The 12,474-nt window shown below is 24.1% G+C and overlaps 2 protein-coding genes and 1 long non-coding RNA gene across 11 annotated transcripts; 1 reads left to right on the forward strand and 2 right to left on the reverse strand.

Annotated features, from left to right (window-relative positions):
• Window positions 1–20: 20 nt before the first annotated feature.
• On the reverse strand, window positions 21–2,155 carry DNApol-epsilon58 (DNA polymerase epsilon subunit 2). Its single transcript, XM_012491712.3, has 4 exons — window positions 1,858–2,155; window positions 1,232–1,775; window positions 438–1,121; window positions 21–359 (listed from the first exon to the last, which is right to left on the reverse strand). The coding sequence occupies exons 1-4, from the start codon at window positions 1,923–1,925 to the stop codon at window positions 84–86; spliced, it is 1,572 nt and encodes a 523-aa protein (XP_012347166.1). The 5' UTR covers window positions 1,926–2,155; the 3' UTR covers window positions 21–83.
• A 38-nt stretch (window positions 2,156–2,193) lies between these two features.
• On the forward strand, window positions 2,194–2,858 carry LOC116415051 (uncharacterized). Its single transcript, XR_004225607.2, has 2 exons — window positions 2,194–2,465; window positions 2,543–2,858. It is a non-coding gene; the product is annotated as an uncharacterized LOC116415051 (long non-coding RNA).
• A 201-nt stretch (window positions 2,859–3,059) lies between these two features.
• LOC100865750 (cyclin-dependent kinase-like 4) lies at window positions 3,060–12,342 on the reverse strand. 9 transcript variants are annotated; one of them, XM_086915055.1, is made up of 9 exons: window positions 12,094–12,342; window positions 10,543–10,728; window positions 9,566–10,256; window positions 8,339–8,427; window positions 6,389–6,578; window positions 4,519–4,866; window positions 3,935–4,201; window positions 3,637–3,795; window positions 3,060–3,459 (listed from the first exon to the last, which is right to left on the reverse strand). In XM_086915055.1, exons 4-9 carry the CDS (start codon window positions 8,386–8,388, stop codon window positions 3,316–3,318), a joined length of 1,158 nt encoding a protein of 385 aa, XP_086771181.1. In that variant the 5' UTR covers window positions 8,389–8,427; window positions 9,566–10,256; window positions 10,543–10,728; window positions 12,094–12,342; the 3' UTR covers window positions 3,060–3,315. The 9 variants fall into 9 exon arrangements, with proteins under 9 accessions (XP_086771181.1, XP_086771178.1, XP_086771179.1 ...); XM_086915052.1 differs by having other exon boundaries at window positions 8,339–8,612; XM_086915053.1 differs by having other exon boundaries at window positions 8,339–8,612; window positions 9,566–10,454.
• Window positions 12,343–12,474: the final 132 nt, after the last annotated feature.

Consider the following 12,474-nt stretch of genomic DNA (forward strand, 5'->3'; position numbering starts at 1 on the left):
TAAACATTTATATTGTAAAATATTTTGAATTAATGTTTTATTTGTTAATATTTTATTTATTTTCAAAGATTAAAAATTTATGATTAGACATCATCTTTATCTTTAGGAATAGCACAATGCTCAATTAAATTTAATGCTGGAACATATACTTTAAACGAATAATCATTTTTTGAAAACAATCCAGGATTAATTACATGACAATTAGAATAATTAGTTTCATATTCTGCAAATCTATCTGCAGCCACAATAAGATCTGGAGTAGGATATATTTGTAAAGAATGATTATATTTCCAATATATTGGTATTACTGACAAACTCAAAGGAGACAAATGAGATTGACAGATGATTGATTTAGCATACTGAAACATTTACAAAAAATAAAATTATATAATTTATAAATAACATACATAAATAATTAATAATATAATAAAATTTACATGATCATAGATATTGCCTTGATTTGGAAAGTGAAGTGCATTTCTACACATTTTTGTTAATATATCTTCTCTTAACACCACAATTTCTTTTGTACAATACTGAATTCTACATGGATTAGTCGTAAAGATTGCACCAGGTATATTTTTTCTAAAATCTTCTGTAAGATGTTTTGGAAGTGGTGATCTTGGTAAAATTTTTGGTGATCCAATATCATCTGATGCAGGTACAAAAATAAATTTGGAAGTTTGTTTTATATCTGGATATTGTATTATTATATCAGCAAGATTTTTAAGCCCTTTTTTCAATTTATGTTTGCTTGATATATTTGTAGAAAAACTTAAAAAATGGCCACATAATACAAAAGCTATAGGAGGACATTCAGAATATCCTTCTATCATAGTTTTAAATTTACGTAAAACAGTTACATCATCTAACCATATTTCAGATACAAAAACAATCATTCCATCTTTATTACTTTCTTCAAAAATTTTTAATTTTTCTGAAAACTTCAAAGATAAATTGTGAGAACCACCAAATGTATTAGTATTACCAAAATCTACACGTGCATTGTTAGATGATTCTGCTGGTGGCAAACCTATATTTTCTACATGTAAAACACCTTCTTGGAAATTTCCATTAACTATTACAATAGAAGCCTCCATAATTAAACCATCTTGAAAATTGTGTAAAAATATTAAGGATTAATATCTATTATGTTCACATGATAATAAATATATATAATATATTAAAAATTATATTTATGATTATTATTTTATAAGTTTTAAAAGGATATTGCTTTTTTTAGATCAAGTTTTATAAAACCTTCTGTATCTTCTAAATAATATTGTCCCTCTGTTAATTCAGTTAAAAGACCCATTACATAAACATTTCCTTTTTTACTTTCACTCAATAGATATTCAATTGATGTTAATTCAATCCAATTTTCTTTTTTTTCACCAAGTTTTGGTGGTGTAAATAATTCATGTCTTAAAGTTCTATACCAAAGTAATTCAAATCTATCTTTAAAAATTGTAGATTTATATTGTGCTTCAGCATATAAATCTGGTGAAATATTTTCCAAAATAAATTTTTTTTTAGACAAATCATATGTGATTTTAGGTACATCAAATATATCTATAACATTTAAAACTGTTTCTGTATCCTTTAATGTATTTGGTCTTATATATTCTTGTATTGCTAGCTTTAGAGTTTCAATAGTTACATTTGGATCAGTTAAATTTTGAGCCAAAACATGTTCTATTATTTGTGTAAGCCAATTTTCCTGTTCACTTTCTTCTACATTTAAAAGTTCTTTAGCTAGTGCAAGACTAAGTTTTCTATAAATTTTTTTATGAAATTAAATGATAAAATGTTATATACTTATATATTATAAGTCTAATATATAAAAATCCAATATACCTTGAAAGTACAAGTCCATATAATGAGAAGGTACTTTGTATTGTTTTTATTACTTTTTCATCAGACATAATTATAAATAGATATTTATATTATATATACACGTATTATATATTAGACAAAAATAAATTTTTTTGACTTCAGATCATAAGATGTTATAATGTTATAAAAATAAAAATATAAAATAATTATATAATTGCATTTCTTGACATTAATATTCACTGTTAAAGAACATTATCAAAAAAAATCTCCCGCCTTCTTATTACTTATAGCTTACTTATATATAGCTAATTTATGTTTTCTTAAAATCATCCAAAAATTCTATTCGTGAAAATTAATTTTTTTATTTTAATTATATTATAAATATAACTATTTAATTATAGAATGATATAGAATTAATATGCAATAGAATATTATGCAATACCAAATTAAATTCATAGAAAATTCAGATATATATCATATAAAATATGATTAACCAATCAATTTAAAGTACATTTATTCGTATAAAATTAAATACTATATAAACAACGTAGCCAAGTAATGGATTGCATCGTAACCTGTAACTAGTGCAATAAATATTTGCAATCAATTATATATTGATATTAAATCTTGTAAGTGATAATAAAATATATCTTCATAAAATATAAAACATATGATTTACTTAACTTCTTTATATAACTTTTTTAAGAAAATAATATCACGTTTATCACATATAAAGGATTAGTGGATATTTTTTACGTAAATAAAGTACGTAAAGTTTTACGTAAAATTATTACAAAAATGAATATTCATCTATTAATGTGTTTTACTGGTATTGCTGCTATTCATATTGGTTGGAATATGGTACAGAAATATAGACCAGAAAAGGATCGACGTCAACACCCTTTTATAGAATTATACAATGATTTAACAAAATCAAGTGATAAATAATCAATAAATAAAATATTATGATTAAATATTTATTAATGTAATAATTTATAATAAATTACAAATGTAAAAATGAATTTATATTTTTGAAATTGAAATCAATATTTTTCGAAGTAATAATTACAAACAATAGAATTAATAGAATTAATAAAATTAATCACTTGCTATAAATATATATACTTTCTAATTACATTTTAAAATACATTAATTATTAAATTATAATTATTTTATACCATTATTATAATATATATATATATATTAAATATGATAATATAATATTCATTTTGTACAAAATTTTATTTTAAGATGTACATATAATATATAACATACATACAATAAATATATATATATGGAAATCATATTAATTAAATAAAATTTTTTCAGAAATTAGAAAGACAAATGTGCAAAATAAAAATAAAATATATTAACAATTATTAATTTATAATGAAAGTTTATAAAGTTTAAATAAATAGATAAATAAATATATATGTATATATATACATATAAGTATATTACAATCACAGAGGAGCTTAATTAAAACCTTTTAATAGTAGGCAGGTGATCAAAATTCTGCTGATAATTCATGGAGGAGCTTTTCGGCCGATTTTCATTTTGACTGTGTACCGAAACACCAGCCTTAGGAAGTTGTGGTAATACCATTTCATTGCTATTACTATTCTATAATAATAGATATATTAAAATGTTTTTAATAATTTTGTTAATTTATTATATTTTTTAGTATATCATAATACTTCATAATATCATAATACTTAAAATATTTTTATTATTATAAATATCTATATAACTTAATCATAATTAGTTAATTAATCATTGTAATTTTGCAATTATACATACTTGTGATCTATCCCGATTTTTTTTAAGTTTTTCAAATTCCTCCATTTCTGCTTCAGGCATTTTGAAGTGAAAATTCTCAAAATAAAGATGTTGTAAAAGTTGTTCACAGGACCATCTTTCATCAGGATCTTTATCCAAGCACTTTTTGAGAAAATCAAGCTGTTAAATTCAATAAATAAAATTTGTTATTTTAAACTTTTAATCATTTTATATAATTATTATAAATAAAAAATAATAAATAAAAAAAATAAAAAAATTATAAATAAAAAAATATTTAAAAAAAAAATTTTAAATTTACTTGTAAAATTGTATTGCCTCTCTTTGGTAGAACAATTTCGAGAGGAATAAGAGTTTGAGGTGTTGGTAAAATGATACCAGCGAAAAATTCATTTTGCTGAAAAATAGCTAAATGTCTTGGTAATAAGTCACCGATAGTTCTTCGAATTAAATATAATTGATCCACATCTGATTTTCCTGGCCACAGTGCTTCTCCACGTATTAATTCTGCGAAAACACAACCAATTGCCCATACATCGACTGGTGTACCGTATTGAGTATCTCCGACCTATTAAAAAATATTTTTTTAATATATAATATATATTTACTATTGTCTTATTATTCTAATTAAAAATGATTTATTATTAAAATGTAAAAATATATGAAATCTAAACAAAAATATGTTCTATATAAAGTATATTATTTAGAAAAATTATAATTTTATTAGTGAGCTTTATTAAATTTATATTTATATTATTTTCATTTTATTTTAATTAATTCATATTACTATTTCTACATATAAAATATAATTAAATAAATTTAACAATTAAAATTAATGAATTATTAACAAAATTAAATGTAGAAATATTATATAAAAAAAATTACCAATAGTTCAGGTGCTCTATACCATCTAGTTGCGACATATTCTGTGTAATTTTCACCAGGACTGAGCATTCGAGCGAAACCGAAATCGCATAATTTTACCACGCCATCGCCTGTGATTAAAATGTTTTCCGGCTTTACATCTCTATGAACGCAACCCAATCGATGGCAATATGCGATGCCCTGCAGTATTTGCCATGTGAGCTGTTTTGTAGTGATTTCCGGACACCCACTCGGATATCTCTCCATCTCATTTAACAACGTATACTCGCAATATTCAAAGACTAGGTGTAATTTCCGTTTCCGCCTGAAGACCTCCAGAAGATTGACCAGATTTGGATGTTTAAGATTCTATAAACCATTTATCTTACAATCAAAGAATTTAGGTTTATAAAGTGTGTAAAACACTTGGAAATTGGAATTATCAAATTATTGAATAATTAGTACGTTTAATTAAAAATTATTATTAAACGTATTAAATGATTATAAAATATGACATATATAAATAAATCATAAAATTATTATTTTTATTAGAAATGTAATCAATTTCGTGTACTCGATTATGTAATATATTTTTTAAAATACTTTAATATAATAATACTCAAAATACAAAAAAATTATAAAGATTGAAATATTTAATAATATGAAAGGTATATATATATATATATATATATATATATATATATTATCAAATAATAACATTACGTTAAGAATTAAAATAAGAATAGCTATTTTTTGCAAAATTGTAAAAATGCTATTTGTTAAAATATATTTTATAAAACAATTCTATAAATATATATAGAAATGCCATGGCTCTAATAAGAATAAAACCTGTACCTCTAATTTTTCTTTTCAACTTATTATCAGAACAGATTTTGCTATTAGAAATTGCATGAAAAAAAAATCATTAACATCACGTCCTGAATTTATTGTGTACACGAAAGAAAATATCCTTGAAACGAAATATCAGAGCAGAGTGGAGGCTCGTTTGAATGTGCATATGTTTGGGAGAGAACCTTCCGATTATTTCGATAAGGCTAGGTTACTCAGAACACGCTAAGATATTGACCGCCACGGTATTGACCGTTGGCCACTTCTTGCAGTCACCAAGAAATTTATGCTTTTACTTTGTTACGTGAAATTATAAATTTTCTTTCTATGAACTAATTAATTATTTGTTCAAAAAATTTAAGAATCATAAATTTCATAATTGAAATCAATAATACTATAGATTTTCGATATTTTTAAAGCAAAATTTTTTTAATTCACGATGAATAGAATAGAAGCTTTAGTATCTTCAAGCTGCAAAAGGTCGTTCACCTGGAAGTATACGGAGAGAGTTAAAGCCATACTAAAGAAGAAGGAATTAAAGGCAAGAGGCGTATTTCTTAGATAAGATGAGAAATGATGCCTAACTTTTCTTCTTTTTTTCTATTTATTCTTTTTTTACAACATATATTTTTTTTTTTGATAGAAAAGAAATCTTTTTTTTTTAAATTTAATATTAAATATTGAAACTTTTATTATATTATACAACTTTCGGTTATTTCCTATCTACTATCATCTAAATATGTTCTATATGTACCAAATCGATAAATAATGATATGTACATCATTTTTTAAATGATACTTACAATAAAAAATATTATATATGATATAGAGATTTCAGAGCTATGCTTATTGTATCAAATTTATATATACCATGACATAAATAAATCGATAATGATTATTAACGTGTAATAATTGTAAGAAAAAAATATTTAATGTGGTAATAGATATATACTCTTATAAAAACATAATTAGATTTTTTTCAGTTATAAGTTTTTGTATAAAGCATAAGTTTATTTCTCTCTATTTATGACGTAACCACTGACCTTAAGGAGTCTTATCTCACGTAGCGCAATTTTGCGTATAAGAGGATCATCTTCGGTTTGTTGGAACTTTTTTACAGCTACCAATTTTCCAGTTTGCCGATCTCTACACTGGAAGACTACACCGTAGCTACCCTCTCCAAGACGTGCTAGTCGTTCGTATCGTTCCATCGCCTTGCTCGGCGCGCGTGACCTATGAGAAAAATAATTTCTTTTATAAATAATAATCACTCTATGAAATTAATCACGAAATATAATTTTATAAACATATAAATATATAATTTAATATGACATCGTACTTAAATATTAATTATAATAATGATGTTGGTCATCACATTAGACAACAAATAGAATTGCTGACTATATATTTATACATGTGATATGAGGTAATTATTTCATTAAATCTATTCAAAACCGATTTTTAAAAAGCAATATACATAAATCCACATTTTTTTTTGTCATAATACACATTTCATATGTGATATATATGCGTGTCACTAATTATATAGATTGTATAAACATTGCATACTGCATGATGCATACGATGCGTCATTATCGAAAGAACTATGAAATAGCAAAAAGTGTTGAAACATCGTGGATACTTTTTATACCGAAAATCGACAGCTCTATATTATATGTGACACAGTTATAAGTATGATGCGGATGTTATCTTCATATACCATGACACGTGAATGCACGCGTGTTCCCATTGAAGTGTAATGACAATCGCGATTCATAGGATGCATCCTTCACATGGATTAATATGGACTAACATAATTGCTAATTTTCAATTCCGATAATTCATAATTTATACGATTGAGAATAAAGACAATATTGATGATAATTTCATTAATATCAAGAATAAAGTAAAAGAAATTTTTTAAAAAAAGTGCAAGTTGTGTATTTAGTATTCAGTAATGTTGCTTTAAATTGAAAAAAAATTAAAAAAAATAAAAATAATTTTTCAAATAAAAAAGAAATAATTTCAATTATGAATGCAATTAAATTTAAAGAAGCAAAAATAATCTAAGATATGTATAATTTTATATAATTATTGATGAATACATATGTCGCGGTACTTGAGATCTTCCGAGAAGGAAGGTAAATAAAACCAAAATTTCTAAAGAAATTTTGGGCTCGTACCCACTTTTTATACTTGGCAAGGCATGGCAAAGAGGTGAACTGCTGCGTAAAGAGCATGCTATCACTATAAAGGTTGCAAACCACACTGTATTCTCGACGATGACCAAGGGTCAAGCTCCCCTATTTCGCCTTTATTTGAATCGGAACTTGCAGCGCAAGCGCTCTTAGAATAGAAAGAATATCTCATATATCTCGACTATTTTGCGTATAAATTTTATAATTCCAGTACTTGTATTAAAAGTTTCTCACATTATTTCTTAAAGTGAATAAATATTTTAATAAATTTTTCTACATTGTTATATAGATATATTATATACAATAATTGATATTTTTGATTTAAATATCAATTATATTGGTATTTATATAGAGAATTTTATTTTTTGGACAATTAAGATCGAATTTAAATAGTCAAGAAGAGTATTCAAGAGAATTTTCAAATTTAATTTTGTATAAAAATAAATTTTAAATAAAAATATTTTATTTTACATTTATTTTCATATGTAGAGTAACTTTCTACTATATAATTAATTTATATTCAATTGAGAATTAGTCAAATTCAATTGAAAAATTATAAAATCTAATTTATTCGAAAATAAAATTTCAAAACAAAAAAAATTTTATTTTTGTTTTTTCAATTTATTTTCATAGTAAATGGAGTCACTATTTATGTTGTTATTTTTGTACATATTGTATATAAGTCCTATAAATTTTTAATAAAGATTTTTCACTTTATATCTTTATTAATGATAGAAATTTGAAATTATAGAATTGAAATTGATAGAATATTTAATATTTTATAAAGTGACTTACCAAAGTGGCACATGCTGCCGATAATTTGCGAATCTTAAATCGTTGACCATATCGAGACAAGTGGAAGCACTTCATCAGCATATTCGTGTCTTTTTAATATAACCAAAATCAATGGTTTCAGGTATTTGTTAATTTAGCAGTATTATCATTAAACATTTAAAACGGTATCAACTTTAAATCGGCAGAAAATGCATCGCTACCATTGAAAGGTTAAGATGTTAATTAAAAACGTTTCAACGGCTCTGCAATTGCATCCATTCAGTTGCATCTGCAACTGAATTCATGAATCGAAAATCTATCAACTTCAAATCAATGGAATATATTTATATTTATTAATTATATGTATTGTGGATTATTTTATAAAATTCGAAAAATTGAAAAATCGTAAGAAATATTTCTTTTGAATCAGAAAAAATTTTATTTTGCAATTAATAAAATTAATAAAAATTAATAAAAATTTTAGATTTTATAATTATTTCAAATAATTTTATTAAATATAATTTTCAAAACTATTTCAAACTTTTATTTCAAAGAAATATTTCTATCTTTAAATTATGACAACGTCAATGACGTTGTCAACTATGGCCTACTTAAACAATAATAAAGTGAATACTATTGCCATTATTCTCATCAAATGAATCGCGTGTTATCGTCGAGTGAAAAATAATTGAATTGATTATTTGCCTGGAATATTTAAAAATTAAATCCTCGAAAAAACTGCATGATTGTTTTGACCTTTTCTTTCGTGTCGCATTTATATTCCAATCATATTTTTTCCACATAAAACACACATTTTATTATTTTGAATTCTATATGTTTTAAATGCCTGTTACAATATGAATCTGCAATCGTAACATTCTCAAAATCGATAAAAATAATTCATAGAAAATGATATATATTTTTTCTATAAAAATAACTAATATTATAATGAAAATGAAATTCAATCTAATTAATAATTCAATAATTTAAACTTTATGATAATTAAATGTTCTAACAATGAAATGAATACCATTTGATGTGAAACAAATTCTTGTGCAGGAAATTGTAGAATAATGCTACAACAATTTTATATAATAATTAAATGCAATAATTGTGCAATAACTGTAATAAAATAAAAATTAATTGATTTATAAATACATAATTGTAAAGAATAAAATTATAAAGAGTTATTTATAATTATATAACGTTTTTTTCTATATTATTTTTTTTTAGCTTTTATATACATACAAAAATCCGAGAATAGCATTCATGAGATTTCGATGGCGAAACACCTTTGTCGTTGAACATACCGAGCGCTACTAAACTTGATGAAAGACTACTTTGCGTTGTTGTTGAACTCTTGATTATTGACAATCGATATTAAGCTGCTACATTGTCTATGTTTAAATAATGACTATGAACCAGGTTGAATTGTTTTTAGCATAATAACAAAATGACGAAAATTATATAATATTCCTTCGAGTGTAGTGAACTTCAATTTCGTTAAAGATATGAAAAGAGAATTTATAGTTAAAGGAAATCCTGGAATTATTGATTGGTTATACATATGTACGAGAAAGAGATCTATAAAATAGATAAGATATTTATAATTAATAACATGATAGAGTTTAATGAATATTTTATTCATGAAATAAAGAATCTTTAAATAAATTGATGATATAATTGTAATAACAAAGCAATAGAAAATGTTTGACTAAAAAAAAAAAAACATTTTATTATTTAAATCATACGAGAGTCACAAATGTTATTTTTATTTTTTCTTGATTGTATATTCTTCTTGTTATACGTTATAATATAAATGAATAGCAATACGCACGTTCATATGTTTGTTTCTCACTATTGAAAATATAATTGTTGAGAACATTGAGAAAACTGCTTTCATATTTGTGAGACAAATTTTTATCAGAATATAATATATCTAGTAGAATATAAATTTTTCATTAAAAATATCCTGTTTATTGCAATTATAATATATAATTGCATGGTTAACATAACATGGTTAGAATTATGTATATCATATTTTTGGTTTTAAAAAATAGAATAAAACTTATAGAGAATTAATATAAAAAGGACAACAAATTTATAAATATTTTTTCTAAATGTTTTATTCAGTTAACTGCAAAATAGATATTTCTTATGCATAACATTATTTGATAATTCAAACATGTCAATTCAAACAGAGTTGTAAATTTTTATAAACTTACCTCGAAATAGAAGAATTAATGAATCTATAATAATTATGGATTGCAAAAGTTTTTCTAATAATTCTAGGAGTGACTTTATGGGAATAGAATTTAACATGATTGATGAATCAAATGATTATTAAGAGTTATTAATGTGATAGAAATTTCGGATCCACGATGTCACATGATCAGATTACCTGTAAGATACTGGTTAAGAAAAAGAATAAGTTAGAAGAAAGAGAAAGAAATATGTAATACGTAAAATATGTAAAAGACAAGGACAGAAACAAAGTAAAAATATGGGAATCAGCGCCATCTTCAGAGTGCCGTAAATGAAACTATATAGACAAGGAAAGAAAATAGTAGAAGAAGGATAGAGATAGAATAAGAATTGACATTCAGCGCCATTTCTTGGGCGCTAAAAAATATAAGATAAGTGGGAATTAAAGATCAGCGCTATCTTTCGAATAATTTAGGAAACAATTTTTAAAGAAATGTTTGTGATAAACCAGAGATGGCGCTAATCATCAATTCTTGTTCTATCTCTATCCTTTTTCTTTTATTTTCTTTCCTTGTCTATTAGTTTCATTTGCGGCACTCTGAAGATGGCGCTGATTCCCATATTTTTATCCTATTTCTGTCTTTGTCTCATTATTTGCTTTCTTTTTCTAATACTTTTTTCAGCGCATGATCATAGATGAAATACAAAATTTCAATTCAATATACTTCCATCATTTTTCTTTCAAAATATATATTTTAATTTTGAATATAAAAAATATAATATGGATTATTTCATAATATTTTATATATATTTAAATATTCAATAATAGAATATTTATTTTTTTTTATTTATAATTTTATTTCTTTGTTGAGAATAACACTAAAATTCTAGTCTTCGAAAAAAAATGCATGAATGTTAAATCTATTCTATACTTTGTCTGTGGTATCATGTATATAATATATCTTGCGTGTTTAAACTAAGAAATATTGATCGATTCAATTCAATGTCAAAGTCACGTATCCTGAAAAGAATCTTCCGGTTACGATATTCTACATATTCTTACTCATTTTAATCTCATTCTCAAGAGAAGAAAATAATTTAATATCAAAAATAAGATTAATGAATAAAAACAGATATAATTTACCTATCCTACATATAATTTTGATCGAAAAAGTTTTTTTTTGATTAAAAATACTATTACAAAGATATATTAAAATATATTCAAAATAAAAAAGGAGATAAAAATATATTGATTGAAATAGAAAAAGAAAGAAATTAGAAAAAGAAATATTCAAAAACAATTCAATATATTTCTTACAATTTTTTTTAAACATATTTGTTATTCAATCATTGAAAAAAGTAAAATATCAATTATTAAACGAAGGAATGGAAATTTTATTTAACTTCTAACAAATAAAGTTTTCACCGCGAAACGATAAAACACAATTTTTAAAACTTTCCCATGAAAAAAAATTTTTTTCTATATTAAGAAATACTTTCTTACGTTTCGTGATTATATTTTAAAAATCTTCATAGAGACTCATAAAAAGATAATACACATACATATTTACCTCCTTGGTAGCAGAGGTAGTGTGCTACCGAAAAGCCAAAGCTTCCTATCTTGGAGCCATTTGTCCATGCGAAAGCTTCTCAAAGAAATCTCGTCTGTTCCATGGAATATTCAAGATACATTGTCGTCGGTCTGATTCTTATTGTCGGCATTATTGACAGAAACACCGTATGGCAGCCGTATTTACTGGCAGCGGTATGTTTCACTTGTAAACCGAACCGATTAAACGTTCAACCATTTGTTTAACTACGTCACTATGCCTGATCGATAATTCCTACGAGTTGCTAGTTGAATCTGTTGTAACTATTTTACTTATCTATTTGTTTATTATATGACGACATAATAACGACACTTGAACGATATTTCCATTTGTATAGAGACT

The sequence above is a fragment of the Apis florea genome, unplaced genomic scaffold, assembly GCF_048593485.1.
Source record: "Apis florea isolate Af1SG1 unplaced genomic scaffold, ASM4859348v1 contig_3765_pilon, whole genome shotgun sequence".
In the NCBI taxonomy this organism is placed as follows: Eukaryota; Metazoa; Arthropoda; class Insecta; order Hymenoptera; family Apidae; genus Apis; species Apis florea.